This window comes from Cyanistes caeruleus, chromosome 3 (assembly GCF_971803275.1).
Source record: "Cyanistes caeruleus chromosome 3, bCyaCae1.hap1.1, whole genome shotgun sequence".
NCBI lineage: Eukaryota > Metazoa > Chordata > Aves > Passeriformes > Paridae > Cyanistes > Cyanistes caeruleus.
The window spans coordinates 113,723,793-113,742,233 of record NC_141703.1 but is presented as its reverse complement, the minus strand read 5'-3'; the positions used below and the strand labels follow the sequence as shown (position 1 = coordinate 113,742,233).

Genomic DNA, 18,441 nt, shown 5'->3' with positions numbered 1-18,441 from the left:
ATTCAACTTTCAAGTGAAAACTCAGCTGAAAGTTTTAATCTTTTAATTTTAAAAAGATGTAATCTCCCTGGCCCCTGAGCACGGCTCAGACTTTCCAGTTTGACAATAGCACCTTAGATTTTTCTTTCCTTGGTCCTTTTCACATTAGGGACGGTGCCACCAGTGATATTTAAAATGTAATGGACCAAATCCATCATCTCTGTAAGCTGATGTTCCTCTGCTAAACTCCAAGAGTGGGTGCAGTCCTCTAGGTGGTAATTAAACATCAGTTTTCTCCAATTATTTTATGTATTTTACTTTTCTGTGCTTTTCTCTCCACAGAAGGCTGAAGGCCAGGACAGTATTTGCCACAAGAACCAGCTGTACCAGATAGAAAAATACAAGGCAAATAAAGACTCCTATGAGGTAAAGCTCACCACAGCTTGTTGAAGTGCTTTGAAAGCAGATTGAATTTGAGCATCCTTGGTGATTGTGATTAAAGTGATGGGTTTGTGGACCTGGGGAAAAAAGAAAGACCTGTGGTCTTGCCTGTGCAGGACAAATAACTCCCTTTATTTCTTTTTAAAGAAACAAATAGTAACCCTCTAGAGAAGAAATAGAAAGGTGACTTTCAGGATTTTTAAAGAAATTAAATGTTTTTAAATCTCTGTTTAGCAAAATAATGCAAACACAGGAGGCTCCATAGCTTCATTCTGGGGTGCAAGTTGCTGGTGTTATAAAAAGATGAAAACTCGGTGTTCTTGAGGCTCTGAGCCTGGAGAGCTTGGTGCTGTAGGGCAGAGAGCTGAGTGACAGCCAGGGTGACTCTCCTGGTGTCCTGGGCCAACCCTGGCTTGGCTGCCAGGAGCAGTGAGGCTGTATTAGCACAACACTCTTCAAAGTCAATTTTCTCTGCTCCTTAGCAGAAGTGATGTGGGACCAGCCCGCTGCATCATGAAGGAATTCCCTTGGGCAGGCAAAAGGTTTAACCTTCTGCTCTGTAGGTCTCCAGTCTTCTTGCCTGCAAGCAGAGAAGGTATTTGGTATTAAATCATGGCTGGATTTTTCTTCCCTGGCTGATTCTTTGCCAAGCACTAAAATTACAGGAGTAATATGAGCTGTGCAAGTCTTCCCTGCCAACACAAAGAGCAGCATTCTTGAGGAGTCTGCCTGTCTCAAAAGCTGCTCCTCAGCACTGGATTGATGATCTAATTGCAGGGGCAGATTTGTGTCGTGGCTGGTTTTGTTTATTACAAAGGCTGCTTGCAAGACAAGCTGAACTGCAAGCCAGATGGAAATATCAGGGCAAAGTACTTATTTCTTGAATAAATCAAAACCATCTTACTTGGAATGGATCAGCAGTGGGTAGGCTCAATGAATATGATATTTCACAAAGCTCTCACAACTCGCTCAAGCTGTTGCAGGGAAGCAGGGGCAGGTACTGGGAGTTGAACGCTTCAGATCCTGCGTGGAGCATCTTGGTTCTCTCTGGACCAGCTGCTGGTGTCACTTCCCCCAGCAGTGACAGAGCCACTGTGCTCTGGGATTCTCCAGGGGTCAGCTCACAGCTCCTGCTCCCGTGCAGGGGAGGCTGAGCAAGGCCTGCCTGCAAAGTTTATTTCCCTGAGGAAAACTGGAAAGTAACAGCAGTGCCTGTGCTGCTGTGTGGCCCCAGTTTGGTTTGTAGGCTTGCTCGGGGATAGAAGCTCTTTCCAAAGCCTCTCCTGCACTCAGAGTTAGTCCCAGGGTAGCTATTTAGAGGATGAGGGGGTGTCATGTCTTTCCTGAAATACTTACCAGGATGCACTCACTGTGCAGACACTGCAATAATAGCAATAATGACAGCAGCCTGTTCCCCTGCTGCATGGGCACAGAGCAGGGAAGTGCAGGACAGGCTGGGCGTGGGGAGGGTGTCCCTGCCCATGGCAGGGGGTGAGGATGGGCTGAGATCCCTTCTAACCCATTCTCTGGTTCCACAATGTTTTCTGTCACTTTAGCTGTTCTTACACAGGGGAATTATGCTACTTTTACTGTGGCAGAACAGGTGAAGCAGCACGCAGGGGTGAATGCACACCCTGGGACACTGCTGCCCTTTGTAACTCAGGCAGATATCGCTCCTAAAATGCCTCCCTGTGGGTGGAACACAGCCCTGGCAGTGTCCAGCCCTGGGATTTAATAATGTGCCAATTACTCTGGCAATATTGTGCCAAATACTGTGCCAATTATTTCCCCCCTGGAAGTGGAGGAAAATGGAGACTCGGGGGAAGGGGTTTGGCAAGCTCAGGAAGGTTCATGAGCTGGAGATGGAATCCCTTTACCCCTCCCCACCATTTCCAGAGCAGGAATTGGGAGCCACTGGTCCCTAGGGAGCCGAGCTGCAGGTTGCCATGGGAATAGGAGGGAGAGGGATGGTCAGTTCTAGCTTCAGCACACGTGGGATTTCTCCTACCTCTCTCCAGCCATGGGAAATAAGGATTTGGCTTCAGGAGGGGCTGCCAGCAGCTGGGGCAGGCAGGTGGGCAGAGGTCATGTCCTGCCCCTCTTCTCCAGCAGTTCTGCTGTAGCATGGAGAGGGGCCCAGGCTGCTGTGGGTGTGAGGTACCCAGGCTGTTTCCAGGCTGGTGTCCCTGTGGTGCAGGGAGAGGGAGGAGTCTGTATGGCTCTCTCCATCTCTTTATTTGGGGAAGGGGTCTCAGGATGAATGGCTGTCCCTCCAGCAAATCCAGGGGAGCGAGTGGGCTCAGACGTACAATTTGCAATTTTTAAACCCTTGGTGTCCTTATCCTATCACCGTGTCAAACATGGCCAAGGCAAACACCCTTTATCTGCCTTTCAAACCCATTGCTGGGACTAAGAGTAGGTTTGAGGGTCAAGGTCAGGACAGGAAATAGCAGAGGATGAGGTAATTCCCAACCTATTCAAGTATAATATACCGGTACAGCTCCGGCATTACGGGACAGCGAGACACTGCAGTGCAGAGGGAACTTTTATAACTCCCCCAAATGAAATCTTCCTTCCCTTTTCAAATATAAGTCTGTGGCACCTTGGGAGTTCAGGACTTTGGTCCTGAGCCTCTGACAGCCATGATCATTAAGGAGCAGCGTTAGCAGTTTTAGAAATACTTCTGAGACTGTTGGCAGTGTTCATCCAGCGTGAAGTAATTAATTGCCAGCGCCGGATACGTGAATTTCCTTTGCCAGGGGTGCTTTAATTGTGTGGAGTGGCTGTGTTGCTGTGGCTGAGGGAATGTACCAGCAGGGTGAGGGCAAAGGCAGGAGCTCTTGGCAGGTGAGGAGCTGCAGCTTGGCTCGTGCACCATCAGGCTAAAAATACCGCAGCCCTGGCACGTCCTGCGCCCCGACAGAGGCTGCAGCAACCAGCACGCAGATCCCTCCTCACCTAGCCAAAGCAGCAGATAGCTCCTAACAATCTGGATTGGCTCCTGTGAGCTTAATATAGTCACCACTTGGTCTCATCCTCACAAGTGCCTTTATAAAAAGATCCTCGGGAGAGCCTTGTCTCTGCTGAAGGCTCTCTCGACAGCAGAGTTTCAGAGCCGTGGGAGGAAAAACAGTGTGGTGGGCTCAGAATTAGCTGCACACCTTCCCCTGCCTGCTGTGGCAGGGTGGTGTTCCCCCAGCACTAATGGGCAGCATTATTGCTGCTGTTGTTTTTGTTGTTGTTGCTGCTTCACCCTCACCAGGAGGGACTGTGCCTGATCCACACTGTTACTCCAAGCACGGTGGTGTTACTCCAAGCACAGCCACCTCCAAAGGTGTACAGCTCCAGGAGGGGCTCCTTTGTGGCTGTGGAAGGGTCAGCCAGCTGCAGTTAGCCAGAGGGAAAGGAGTTGGGGGGGATAAGGGATGGACAGGGACAAAACCCACATGCACGAAGAGAGGCTGAGGTGAAGCCAGTGAGGAGCTCACAGAGGATCTTGGGTTCTTCTTCTCCCAAGTCACCCACCTAACCATGTCGGTGTTAAAACTAAAAATGTCTGTTTGTGAGTCACTGAAGGTTCTTTCCAGCTCTGTAACTCCTGAAAGGTTGCAGAGTCCAGCAGTGCCCAGACATTGTCTGTGCAAGGAGCCAGGCTCCATCTGAGTCCAAATTTTTGCCTCTTCGGTGTCTGTCTTGCTTCCAAGGTGTTTAGTGGCCCAGGAGAATCCAAGTTGTCTTCTGCATCTTTCTTTTCCTCTCTCACATGTTCTTATGCGCTTCACTTTGAGGGTTTTCATAAGCTCCACGTCAGTGAGCTTGCAAAAGAAAATCAGGAGTGGCAGTGCATAATTACCAGACAGAACACAGGCACGTAACTGAGGGGAGGAACTTTCCTTCACTTTTTAAAGAAGCTTGTACTTACAGCAACCTTTTAACCAGATGCAGCAAAACATGTTGTTTAAATGAGAGCTATGACCACAAAAACAACCCCAAACCAACCAAAACTTGTTTGTTTTTTTTTTAAATGTGAAAGGAGACTTTGGGCTCCCCTAGAAATCAGTGACAGGTGAAGGGTGCTAAGCAGTTTGCTGAATCTGAAAGAAGATGCAATGAATTTTCTCTGTTAAACAGTGCTTTGAAAAAGGCCTTCCTCTTCAGAGTCCTGCTGCCAGGTTCTGGTTTTCCTCTGTCATCACTAGAGATCAACCCTACCTTCTTCTTGCAATCCCACCTTCAGCTGCCTTCCCCATCACAACCAGGAGTCAGGGCTCAGGGAAGGGATAACTTTCTCCCCCTCCATGTCCTGTGCAGTTGCAGAGATGCTGTAAAAGCAAGGGCTGTATTCCTCCAGATCTTGTCTGGACAGAAGATAAACGACTCAGAGGGTTTAAACTTCTTTAAAACTTTGCAGCTCACCTTCATAAATCTCAGAGGGAGTGAAGTCAGACTTTTTCAGTGCTTAAGTAGAGTAATTCAGGTATGGAGGAGCACAAACTTTTATCTGCTTTCTCCAAGAACTTTCCCTTTTCCTTTAATTTTCCAAAACCAGCTTTCACACTGCCTGAATGTCAGAGCAGATGGGAGCCATGAAATCACAGCAAGCTGATCAGAGGAAAATGAGATGTGGAGGATTTAGTTACTCTGAGTAGTCAGAATAAGTTCCTGGTAAAATACATAGTATTTAATCCACCTTGTAGGTCTGGGGGCCACTGAAACTTCCCTTGAGTAAACCAAATCGTTCTTGTTTGTTTTGCAACCTAAAGGACAAAAAACTCAAAGAGCAAGAAAAGAAAGGGGAGATTCTTCACCATCAGCTCCCAAAGAAAACTGAGAAAAGTCCAGTTTCATATAGACAGCCTTCTTCCTGTCTTGTCTCACAGATCCAGAACACCAAGGCTCTGCTGAAGGACCGGAAAGTCGCCAAGCCCGGGGGTCCGGAGAAAGGTCAGTGGGAGGCAGGGCAGTGCTGTCTGTGTCTGTGTGTCTGTGTCTGTGTGTCTGTGTCTGTGTCTGTGGTGGTTTTGAGCCCGTCCTGTCCCGTGTGGCGCGCGCTCCTGAGGAAAGACTCCGGCTTTGTGCTCCCTGTCATTCTGGGCATGCGAGAAAGAGGCCTCGATAACGCACAGCGGGGTGAAAGGCCCTGAGGAAACCATGGTGGTGCTCAGCACTCAGGAGTCCTCACTCTCCGTGTTTGACAGAATTCCTGCAGGGCTTTAAAAAGGCAGTTCCTTTCCCCGTTCGCACCTCCTCGCACAAAGCCATCCACGCTCACGCTGGTGTTTTGAAAGCATCACCACCCACCGCGGATCGCTGAGGAGCCAGAGATGGTAGCCAAGCTTCTTCCTAGCAGCCACTGTGCTTTCCTGGCAGGAAAAGGAGTGGCACGGGAGAGCCCCTGACCTCGAGGGGTCCCTTGGAGGGGCTGGTGGTGGAGCAGTGGGAAAGAGGCAGCCCCAAGGGAAGGCAGGTGGGACTGCCGACCTCAGCGATTGCCCGCGGGTGAAAGGAGGGGAGAAGTCATGAGCAAGGAGAGGAAGAGATGTGCCAGCCAGCCAGCAAAAGGAAGGTGGAGAATGGAGTGGAGGAAAAGGGGAATCAGCAGGGAAAAAGGGGTGTGGGCAGTGCACACCTGGGTGGGAGGCACTGAGGAGCAGGAAGGTGATGTAGCCCATTGTTAAATAGGGAACTGAGGGAGGAGAGGTCACTGCAGAAAATACAGTGATGTGAAACATTTACCGTGGTGTCAGGGGCTTATTCAGAGTGGTGGCTTGTGATGCTTTCATGCTCGCTGTCGTGACTTGATAATTTATCATTTGTTGTGCTCAACGTGAAAAAAATTGTCCTGTCTGTCTGGGGAACCTCTGCTGCAAGGTGGCAGGAGTCCAGAGAGCTGCTCAGGAATGGCACATACTTCCTGTGAAAAAATGTTAAAAAAAGTTGTAAAATGCCCGTTTCGCTCAGATTTGCTGTCCCCTTTGCAAGAAAGGCAGAGGGGGAAGAAAATGTAGTTCTTTCTCTTCTGGCTTTATGTTTCTCCCTGCTTTTTTGTTCTGAAACCTGAAAATCATGCAGATCTTAGCTAAAGCATTTCTCTGCTTATGGAGACTATGCTTTGACACATCTTAAATAATTTTGGCCAGTTTTAGAAAGAAACTGGTCGGATTGAACTTCGACTTTTACCAAACAAGTGTGAGATTTCATCCTGTTCATCCATTCAAGTCTCAAGCCCTGACAAGACCATCCCTCCACAAAAAATACATGTGAGATTTGTGGCTGTGACCTGAGTGCTGGCAGAGCTAAATAATTTCAGATCCTTTTTAGATGATTTGAGACTGAGGGAACTGATGGAATAGCTACCAGTTAATTCAATTAGGGGGACCTGGCAGTCAGGTTCCTTGGACAGCTTTCCATCAAGGCAGCAAAACGTGCTTGCCTGTGATTAGCTTGGCATGAGGCAGTGCCAGCGTTCTGTAGGAGCTGAGCAGATCTTCTCCACGAGCTGTTTTGTTTGACTCGGCCAAATCCTGCAAGGATTGTTCTATTTATTTTCAGCCCTTGCTGGAAGAAGGTTCTTGCTGAAGCTGATGCAGCAAATCTGTTCCAACTGTAGCAGCCTGAATCTGGCCAGTGCTGCTACTCCAGATTTACATGTGTGAAACCAGGAACAGATTCTGTTCCAAAGTGCAGGGAGAGCCATCAGGGATTAACTCACTGGGCTCCCCTGTGTCTCTAGGTGTGTCGGTGAGCACAGGCCCAGCAAGAGCCACACAAAGTTGTGCTAAGAAAGGAGAAATGTGAGATTTCTCAGGCGTGGCATTAGAGGATGTGATTAATACAAACAGCTTGAAGACATCTGTGGTTTTCCTTTTCAAGTGCCTGTCTCAGTTTAAGCACTTTTCCTGCCTGTGAGGGAAAGGGCAGATAAATCATCCGGGAAACAACGGCGTTAGAATGAGGTGAGGGTGAGGGAACTGGGCTCTGAGTGTGTCCCAGAGCTGTAGCTGGTGCATTGGTCAGTTCCTGTGTGTGAGGTGCCGTGGGCCAGGCAGCGCTGGTAACTGCAAAATGCTCTCCTGCTTCCTTCTCCCATTGCTTTGCAGACTCCGGCGGCGGCGTCAGCCCTTTCCACGAGCCCCTGGCAGCCAAGACAGGCTGTGTCACCTCCAGCTCCCTGGAATACCTGGAGGTCCAGCAGCCGCCCCCCAGGACCCCCCGGCTCCTCAAGAGGCAGGAGTCTCCCCAGCCAGAGCCGTCCCGGATCGGGGGCCGGCCAAGGGACTCCCCTCTCATCCTGAATATTGTGCACTCCTTCGAGTCAGTTGACAGAGAGGACCAAATAGACCAGGTTTCCCCCTCTCACCAGTACAGAATTTTAGGCTCTCCAATGAATTTCCCTTACAAAAGCTCAAGTGAAAGGACACTGTCCCCGCTCTTTCCCCCAGGGAGCACGTCTCCCGTCCACCCCACCCAGGTCTCTTTCACGTATGAGGAGAAGGCGTATCCAGCCAAGGAAGAAGCAGTGTCCCCTACTCAGCTGGCCCCCAGCAACCCCCTGGGCAGCCCAAACTGTGTGAAAAGCAGGGGCAGGTTCCCCATGATGGGGATCGGACAGATGCTGCGGAAGAGGAACCAGACCATGCAGTCGGCGAGCGAAAAGCCCCTGGAAGCCAGGATGCCTCAGCTGCAGCAGATGAGCCCCACACAGATCTCCTTCAACACAGAGGCTGTCAGTGGCCAGTGTTAGTCTGACATCCTGGGATTTGCACTGCTCTTCTCTGGGATCCGAGATTCTTTTTCTCCTTTAATCAAGAAGGGAAAGCCAGAGGCGTGTTGCTGTCACTGCGTGATACCCTGTGGTGGTGCAGCGTAGGAAATCGGAGGTTTGTTTGCAAGGAAGGCGTTGTCCTACATATTAAAGTTGAAAGGAAAGGGCTCTGCTTGTGCTGTTAAGAAATACTCGCATTTGGCATCTGACTGTACAGTAAAACATCCTGCAAGAGCTGCGTGAATCTGTATTTTCACTGCTCTCACCTGGCGCGGCAGCGAGGTTGGTTGGAAGAACCGCGAGCACCGAGGGTTTGGTTCCTCCAGGAAAGCAGTGGTGCCACGGATGCCGGGCCAGGATCTGTGGTGAGACTGTCCCTGCTCCACCTGCCTGTGCCACACAGCACGTGGTGCTGCTGCAGGCATTGCTCCTGGGGCAGGCAAGGGGGAAAACCCCAGGTACTCTGTCCAAAGTGAGCTTGCTGACAAGCCCTGCCGAGAAGATGGAGGTGGTAGAAGCTTGAATAAAGACACGAGCGGTCTGATTCAGAGGAAGTGGGAATATTGGAATTCAAGGCAGATTTTACTGTTAATTACATAAAGTAGGTAATAACACAGTCATTTTTTTTCATAAGGAAAACTGTGATTTAATCATGTCACAAGAAACATGGTTATTTAAAAACAAGTGGCATCACGTGGAAATCCACTGCATTAAAGGCCAGCTCCTTTCATATGAGGGGTCTGCAAGCAGCTGCTTCAAACAGGAATCCAGATTGCAGTAGGCTGTGTGTTTAAATAATCAGCCAGCACCTGCATTAGCCCCTGCTACATCAAGGCAGCATTGGACACACCTGAAGGCTTCTTTCAGACTGCAGTGAATTAAAAAGACTAATAAAGGACACATGAACCTGTACCAAGTCCATTTTATACTCCAAGATTGGTAATGTAGTGGTTACCAAAAACTGGGTGGGTATTGTTACGAGCAGTGAAGATTAACTTTCTTAAAAGACACCATGTTCTGTATACCAGTCTTGCTTTTCTAAGTAAATGATACATCTGAGAGGTTGACAACATTTTTTTGGTTCTGTTTCTGTCCTCAAACCATTTCCTATAAATCAGAAGGTTTAGCCAAAGACAAAGTCTGCTCTTTTCTCTAGTCTGTACCACCCCTGTGTACGTGTTTGTGTCCTCAGAGCATCTCAGTAAAGCTTGTTCCAGCCTGGTTCCCCCATGGGCAGCCCTGGCCCACACTGCTCCCTCCACTGAACGTCATTTCAAAACCCAGGGAGCAGAGGTGGCGTCTTCTTGCCGTTGGGATTTTGCCACTGGTAGGAATCCAGGCCCTGTTTTCATCCAGACTTTTACAGACAATTTCATTGCCCCGTCGGTGTCCATCCTTACCCCTGTTTGGGAAGTTTTCCTTCCAGTTCCATGAGCAGGATCCTGGGTCAGGAGGGGCAGCAGAGGCAGGGGAGAAGGTTCCCAGCAGAGCCCATAGCTGAGCTTTTGTTCCTGCTTTGCAGCACAGCACAGGCCCAGCACCAAAATCTGCAGGAGAAAATGGGCATTAATCCAAATACTGACAGATAACTGGGCTGCTCAGTGCTGCCAAAACCAGCAGAGTGATGCCTAGAGCACCCATCTCATCCCTGCAGGTGGGACCTTCCCTTAGCACTGGAGAGTCCGTGTGCATCTTGGACCCTTCAGTGGAGTGAGGACTCCCACCTCTGAGGGAGCTGTGCTGCCTGTAAAATAATACACATGGAAGTCCCCAATCTGATGAGAAAAGACAGCTCTGGAATAATTTTACCCATTTTCACATGGAGAAGTGTTTCATTGTTTGTAGAGAGCACCTGTGCATCCCAGGGGGCCATTTTAACTCCTTCATTTATAAACATCAGAGCATTTTCATTCTCTTCATGCTAAGAACACGTTTGTGCTGGCAAGCCAGTGGGCAGGGACCACTGAAATCAGGGATCACTGGAATCAGGGACCACTGAAATCCCCTCCTTTGTGTGCACCAGACTCACATACCCGAACAGATGGCAGATGCTGACTTGAATTACAAACTCAGGTTTATTTGGAACCCAATAAAAGGTTGGGGGAGGCAGGAAAGAGACATGTTTTGGTTGGGATTTGTTTTTGTTGTGTTGTTTTGGGTTTTTTTTCGTGGAAGCACAGGAAATATGTGTAAGAATCAGAATGAAAACAAATATTAAATCTTTTATTATATTTATAGAGAATATATGAGTACTACACCGCTAAAACATAACCATGTATTATTCGTCATAGTCAGTAGCTATGTACAGTCCAGCTGCAGTGACCACAGGAGGGACCTACTGAATATCATAGTGGAAATTCCAGGGGGGAAAAGCTGTATTTGGTATCATTATTAAACACATGTACTTTTTGAACAAGATTGCCACAGACTGCTGACTTTGTTTGCCAGGTCACTGTGTACAGCAAAGATAATCTCAGGACAAAAACTACAAGGCCAGGTAGGATGGGGCTTGGAACAACCTGGTCTAGTGGAAGCTTGAGATCTTTTTTCTGGTGTTTGCCTCAGTCTTGGCACCAAACCTGTCATGAATGTGCTTGACAGCTGAAAATACACCTTACACTTCAGGCTGGATGTTGTGAAAAGAGCAGTTCTGAGCTTTGGTGCAAGATGGAAACACCTCTGTGGGGCCTTTCTGAGCTGCTGCTCACATGCAGAGCCCAGAGGAGTCCATGGAGCAGCTGTGAAACACTCACGGGAGGGATTTGCAAACTGGCTGATCGCTGGGCAGCACTTCAGGATCCAGACTGGTAACAGTGGTTTTGCTCAGGCTCTTCTGCCTGGAAAAACAGGTGTTGGATTTATTCAGCGAGAAAGAGCAGAAAGCAGCAGCTGTTGCAGAAGGTGTTGGTCTTTGTACTTCTCCTGTAAATGGGCTGCTAAATACTGAAAAACTTCACTGCTTGTAGCACCCCAAGCTCACACCGTGCTTGCCCAGAAATGAGCAGAAAATTCAGGGGCACTACTGCTGTGTGCAGGACTTTGGATTTTTCCTGTCTCTTCCCTGATTTTTTGATCCTCTGTGGCCACAAATGGTCAGTTTTCCCTGGTGTATCCTCCCTCTACATGGCTCCCTTGGAGCACCATGGAATTCTCCCATGTTTGCTCTCCAGGGAAGCCTGAAATAGGATGCTCTGTGTTACTGAGGCACAGGCAATAAGAAAAACAAAGAGATAGAGCCTAGAGTGGGTTTGGATTTTGCAGGAGCATCTCTGCTGTCTCCCTGCTGATGCCAGGAGAGAAGAAACAAGGTGGTTATTGAGTAAGGGTGAGGAGCTAAGCTTGTTTTAAAATTAAGATAATTTTATTATATTTATTAATGTTTGTAAGAAGAGCACTCTTCTACCTGTACAAGGGGAAAAAACCCAATTCCTCATGTCTCTTACAAGCAGAAAGGACAGAATCCAGAACAAAGAAAGGTCACCATTTATTTCCAGATGGCTATTAGATAAAATGAGTCTTTTCTCTCCCATCTCTGCCTGCTCCCGTGACAATCCCAGACAGTCCCGTGTGTGGACTCAGAACCATGTTTCCTGTGCATCCCAGTGAGCTGACTGGAGGTTCCTCTACCTGGTCGCCAATCCCCATAAAATCTGGAAAATTTCTGATTTCAGGCTCCCTTTGGTAGGAAGCGGCCAGGAGGGCTGAGACATTTTTCAGGAGGCTGAGGGATGCTGGAATGGGCTCTGTGACAGGTGCTCCCAGGCATGACCTTTTCTGACAGCTCATAAACAGAAATCCAAGTTTTTCTTTGCTTAAGCACGAAGGGAAATTTTAGTGGTGAAAGAACTGATCCGCAATGGGTCTGCCTCAAGCTTCACAGCAAAATCTGCTCAACCTCTCACATTCCTGGCCCCAGAGACAGGAGATTCTCTCAGTTTCTCCTGCGTGGGAGAAGGAGGACACAACAGGCTTGTGCAAGGGTGTCACTGCGGTTTCCAGGGACAGGGCCTCGCTCTGTCAGCGCGCGGTGACAAAACTGTCACAGGTCACCAGCTCTCCTGGCCTGAAACGCTCCCAAGCGAATCTGAGAGGTCTGAATCTGCTGTTTAACATTTCTGGAGCCTCAAGGCTCTGTTGGAAGTGACAGCTGGGCTGGATGTCTGGGTGTGCAGTCCTGGATGACAAGACCTGGATGTTGGTGCAGGGAAAGTGCCTCAGAATATAAAGGCTGGGGAAAACAAAGTGTCTGAGAGCACAGGTGTAGGTAAAATGGGAATTCATCATTTCCCTAAACTGGAAATGGTTCTGTGCTAACCTTCCCCCTTCCTAAATAAGTGGAATGATGCTTTTGAGAGCACACCTCACCCCTTCCAGCAGCTGTGTTTGGGGTTTCTCTGCTGAGCCAGCATCCCTACAGCACTTGCTGTGTGATGTTCACTTCGGCTGGAGCAGCTCCACTGCAGTTTCAGGGCTGGTGCAACATCTGAAGGATGGAAAGGGAGCTGCCAGGGAGGCTCCCTGCCAGGCAGGGCTGTCAGGAGAGGGGCCAAGCCTGGCCCAGAGCTGCTTAAAATCACAGGTACACAGGTGTTGTCCCTAAGGGCTTGGATGCCTCTCTGCAAGCAGGAGAGCTTTCCCTTGGGGGGATATTCAGTGTAGCTCGTAGCCAAAAGTGCACCGTGGACAGGTGTTTCAGTGTGTCTGTTCTATCAAGAAATTACTGGGAGATGGGGGTGGGCAGTGACTCGGGGTTTGTGTCAGCTGCTTTTCCTGTACATCTGCAGGAATGTCACAGCAGAGCCCCGGAGCAGAGCAGATTGCCTGGTGCCTTGCAAGGACAATGTCTCTCCACACCCCAGGGACAATGTCTCTCCACACCCCAGGGGCCCCTCTTGCAATGCTCCTATTCAATATTTCATCCATGGATGCAGCTGGCTGTGACCCCTCTGTCCTTTCCTGGTGGCTGGGTAGGGATGTGAACCTTCAGCTGTGCTGGGAGTTTCCCATGGAGCAGCACTGGTGGCTTTGCCCTGGCAGCTCCTGGGTAGGGAACGCTCACCTGGCTGTCCTGGGGTGCCTCTGGGTGCGCTTGAGCATTGCTGCTGTTCCCCAGGGGGCCTGTCAGGTCCAGCCCCTCCAGGGCTGCTGAATGCACGGGTGTTGGATATACAAATCCCTGCAGTTGTTAGCCACAGCTGTCATTCCCCTTCTCCTCCACATCCCGTGTCCCACAGCCGTGCTGAAGGATGGGGATGGGGCAGTGGGTCCAGCAGGGAGCTGCCAGTGCTTCAGAGCAGGCTTTTTTCCCAGGCTCTGACCTGGCAAACCCCATGGATGTCCCGGGTTTTCTTTTTCCCAGAGCTGTGCTCTCTTTTCCACGTGGAAGAGACGACTGACTCAGGTCTGCTCTCCAAGGGAAAGAGCTAAGCTGCAGCTGAAGGCAGTCCCAGAGTTTGCCAGTGCTGAGGCACCAGGAAAGGTCTCATGTCCAAGGCATGGAGTCCGTTCCTGGTGCCTCAGTCCCAGCTCCAAGACATGTTTGTGGCAGCTGATCTCCGACCATGCTGCCCGTAGCCGTGAGGGACGCTTGTGCTCCATCCTGAGGAGCTGGGCGGGCAGACGGCCTGGAGCTGGCACTAGAGCACATAAAATACTTACTGTGTCTCTAGTGTCAGCAAAATGCTGCCTTCCCCACCCCCAGCCCGGGTTTTTCCTGGGTTCAAATGCCACATTTCACTTCAGGGAAGGGGAGGATGTGCTGGGGCCATAGTCTGGGCTGCTGTGAGCCTCTGGGCCAGGCTGGGAGCCCTGACGTGGGGATCTGACCTGCAGGACTGCAGACCTGTGGTTCCCACTGATTTCCCTGCCTTTGATGGACCCCCTGAGCCAAGGCTTCACACACAGTGCAGGATTTTCCATGAGGTTAAAACCCTTCATTAGCATGAAGGAGGGGAGACCCTTCAAAAGTCCACTCCACCAGTGACAGGGTCAATGTCACAGGGACTTTTCTGCCTCAGGAAGTTCCACCTGCACACTCACTGTTAGCAGGGAGGGAAGAACCTCCCTTTGCCTTCAGACACCCCATGTGGAGAAAAGCTCCTCACAAAAAGCTGCCCAGCACCTGTTGCTGAGTGCTCAGCTGAGCCCTGAGCACGGCTGGGGGGGCTGCAGCAGTCTCCATAGTGAATAATTACATCCCTGCAGACAGGGCAGCGTGACTTGCCAGGGGGAATGGGGACAGGAATGAGCCAGGCAGAGACACATCTGGCTGAGCAGAGCCTCCCTGAGCCTCTCCTGCTCCCTGCAAGGTGTTCAGGTGTCTGCACGGGGCTGGGGATGGAGAATTCCCCCCGTCACCCAGACAAGTGATTTCATGGAAGATGAGATTTCCCTGCTCACCACACCTGATCCAAGTGCATCAGTGATGAGGATGAAAATCCTCGTGGTGTTTCCTGATGCCTGTGCTGAGCAATCCTTCCAGGAAACAGGGATGTAGCATCCACCTGGGCCCCCTGACAACCTGTGCTGTGGGATACCTAGGCCAGCATCCTGTGAGACTGATTCAGGGATGCCCAAATGTTACAGGGAAGAAACACCTTCCACATTTCTGTCTTTCCTGGGAGAGCCTAACGCTGTGTGCTCAAGCAATTCCTTCCCTTCCCAGCCCACCCTTTTCTCAGAATATTTTCCCCTGCTTGAATTGTGGTTGCCAAGAGAGCGGCTTGCGTGGCAGTACCATTATTTATTCAGTTACCTGCAATCCCCTTTGAATGAAGACACCAAATCCCGAGTAGCTGCCAGGCTGGGAACCTGATTATTTACCTGTGCCTCCCAGGCTGAGGATGGGATTACACAGCAATTAGGGAAGATCAGACTCTTCCTCTTCCCCACCGGTTCAAAGGGATCCTGACATCTCAGAAACAATTCTTACAGGCCTTTTACACTGACCATCCTCAAATCCTTTCAGGCATGCTAAATAAAACCTTGAAAGTCAATTTCTGACACCCATTGTGGTTTGTGCTTTGTGCTGGGGTGATGAGGGACAAGAAAGGCAAACTGCTGGCAATTACCCGTGTCACAGTGTCACACTCTGCCTCGTGTCCCAGGCAGCACCATGGTGACAGCCCTGCTCAGGCCCAGGTACTGACCTGGAAACATGAGATGGCTGTGGGGGTGTTTTCATCTTTGAAAGAAAAAGTAATTGATGCCTTGGAGTGGCTGCTGTGCCTTTGGAAATTGAAGCAGCTCCTGACTGTACAGTATTTTTAAATAACTAGTCATGTAAACCTAGGGTTGCAGTCATGAATTCATGTATTTTAATAGACATGAATCTTATTGCTCCTTAATATCTAAAAATCCTTGTGCACAACTTCTCCAAATTTCTTCCAGCAAGGGACCTTCCCAAAGCAGCCGTGCTTGAGCAGAGGGCTTAGACAAAAAAATGTGTATTAGGGATAGCTTGTCTGGGATGAGACAGGACAATGCTTTCACAATCCTTATCTTTCCCTTTGATCCCCTCTCCAAGTAGTTGCTGATGCTGGTTTTAGTGGTTTAGGTTGGTCTGTGCACCACTTGAGGGTGGGAGCACTGCTCCTGCCACGAGTCTAAAGGCACCACAGGACTTGGCACGACTCCTGATCTGCAGTGGTTGGTTATAGTCATGTATGTGCAACTTTGTCCTTAATAGTGAGGCCTGGAATTGGCTTTTGCCACAATTTTTGCCATTTTTTAAATCAAGTTTCCTGATTGCTACTTTTCCCCCTGTGATCTGTGCACATCTGATAAATAGTTGTATTCCTAGGGTTGCACGGAGTTTATATGTATATTTTGAAGTTCAAAACTTCTGCTGGGATGCTTTAGCTACGAGAAGCAAATTTTGTTTGCTGTGATGGTGAGAGGCAAAAGGGGGCAGTGAAAGGGGGCAGGAGCACCTGGGGCACGGCAGATGTGCTTGTCTGCAGCAGTCAGCATCAAGGGAAGAACAGTCACAGGCTGTAAAACCTCTTGCAATGAAAAGCAGGTTGCTGGAGAGCCAAAATCCAAGAGAAATCCGTGGACAAGCAGAGCAGGAGTTGCTGCTCTGTTGCTAGGTGATGGATCTGTTATCATGCTAATGACAGTGAAGGATGATACTGGTACCAATAAAACATCTTTCATCTGAGAATTACCAAGGGTTTTCCAGACAGCAAGGCTATATTATTCCCATTTACTAGAGGCACAGACAGAGATGAATTGATTTGCCAAAGGTCACTGACAGATTTCGGAATAAGAAATTGCCCTATTTGAGTTTTATTAGGCTGGGGATCGCCATAAACCCTTTCTTTGCAATCAATCCTTTCCCTTCCCCTCATCCATCACCCCCACATCCCTCTCTCTTGAGGGGATGTGCTCCTGTCTTGTTGGTCATTCTTGTCCTGTTGAGATGACAGGATCCCCTGGCCCTCAAGCGTGGCTCAGCAGGGGTTTTGGAGGGCAGAGCAACTGTGTGGACCAAGCTCAGATGTTTTGGGACTGCATGAGCAAGCAGACAGCAACCATTTCTCCCAGGTACTGTGACCAGGGTAAATCCAAGGGGCTCCTCAGGGACAGCCCTGCTGTGACTTTGGTGTGAAGGGCTTTGAGGTTTCCCCCCTTCAGACGCTCACCCCCAGCACAGCCCATGAGAGGCCAAAAGGCAGAGTGAGGAGAGATGCAAACTCTCCTAAACCCCCCAAAAAACGTCTCTCCCTGACTGTCTGCACGGCTCTTGCCAGCACTGGGAGTTCTCAGGGGTGAATCAGTGTAGGCATGAGTCAGGCATCGTTTTTTGTTGGAGATCGTGAGGGAAGCACAGGCGAGCCTGAATTCTGGCACTTGCAGGAGAATATCCTCTTGATTTCTGCTGGGAGAACAGCGTTCCCACCATGACGAGGAGCAGCCCGCTCTCCTTGATGAGCTGCTGCAGTCTGGCAAGGGGAGCAGGGTGGGAACACGGGGAATGCCTACAGGAGAGGTTTTATGGATCATCCTTCCCTGGGGTCCGTGCTGGATGTGTGTCCCTCCAGGTGCTGGATGTGTGTCCCTCCAGGTGCAGCATGTCTGTCCCTCCAGGTGCTGAATGTGTGTCCCTCCAGGTGCTGGATGTGTGTCCCCCCAGGTGCTGGATGTCTGTCCCCCCAGGTGCTGGATGTGTGTCCCCCCAGGTGCTGGATGTGTGTCCCCCCAGGTGCTGGATGTCTGTCCCTCCAGGTGCTGAATGTCTGTCCCTCCAGGTGCTGGATGTGTGTCCCTCCAGGTGCAGCATGTCTGTCCCCCCAGGTGCTGGATGTGTGTCCCTCCAGGTGCTGGATGTGTGTCCCCCCAGGTGCTGGATGTGTGTCCCCCCAGGTGCTGGATGTGTGTCACTCCAGGTGCTGGATGTGTGTCCCCCCAGGTGCTGGATGTGTGTCCCCCCAGGTGCTGGATGTCTGTCCCTCCAGGTGCTGAATGTCTGTCCCTCCAGGTGCTGGATGTGTGTCCCCCCAGGTGCTGGATGTGTGTCACTCCAGGTGCCTCCTAAGATGCTTCCAAAGACACAAACCCAGCAGCTCCCCCTGTCTCTGAGAGGAACACTGAGACTAGGCACGAACACAGGGCTTTTACAACCTTTGATTTCCTTTTTTTGATGTGTAAAATGGGGAAGCATCTCATCTCTATCTGACTGTCACTGTGAGAAATTACCTAGCCTTTCTACAATGCAAATTGCATTCACGGGAGTTGTTAAGCATTTGAATTACTCTGCTCCTGCTTTTTTTTCTACTTCCCAGAGTGCTGGCAGGTTTTCCTCAGCCTCACTTACCTCAGGGCAGGAGGACAACTGGAGCCCAGGAGGCAAACAGCAGCTTTGTGGGGTTTGTTCAATTTGTGTAAAAGACCAAGACAATTTAAAACCTCAGGGCACATCTGTCAAATAGATCCTACTGGGCTGCCACATCCTCCTAACTGACGTAGGCTACTGACTAAGAAAAAAGTCTGTGTTAGCTCCTACCCTGAAGAACGTGTGTTGTAGACATGAATTTAATGTTAACAGGTGCTCTGCTGGTTTCTTTCACCATGGGAAAAACAAAATAAAGCAGAAAAAAAAAGTTAAATGATGCTTTTTTAGGTAAATGCACACTCAGGGCAAGAAGGGATTTTAAGAGCAGTGGAGCAGGGTAAAGTGAACCAAGGAAAACCCCTCGTGGCCCTCACAGTCTTAGACTTTGGGTTGTGCTTGAGCCTGGCTTGCAGGAGAGGCT

General features: G+C 49.8%; 1 protein-coding gene across 1 annotated transcript in view; it reads left to right on the top strand.

Moving 5' to 3' along the window:
- Positions 1-10,603, top strand: part of HUNK (hormonally up-regulated Neu-associated kinase) — a 43,997-nt gene extending 33,394 nt beyond the window's left edge. The window contains exons 8-10 of the mRNA XM_086883677.1: positions 322-405; positions 5,301-5,364; positions 7,521-10,603. Coding sequence (XP_086739803.1) covers positions 322-405; positions 5,301-5,364; positions 7,521-8,164 — 792 coding nt within the window. The 3' untranslated portion in view covers positions 8,165-10,603. The remainder of the gene's footprint in view (positions 1-321; positions 406-5,300; positions 5,365-7,520) is intronic.
- Positions 10,604-18,441: the final 7,838 nt, after the last annotated feature.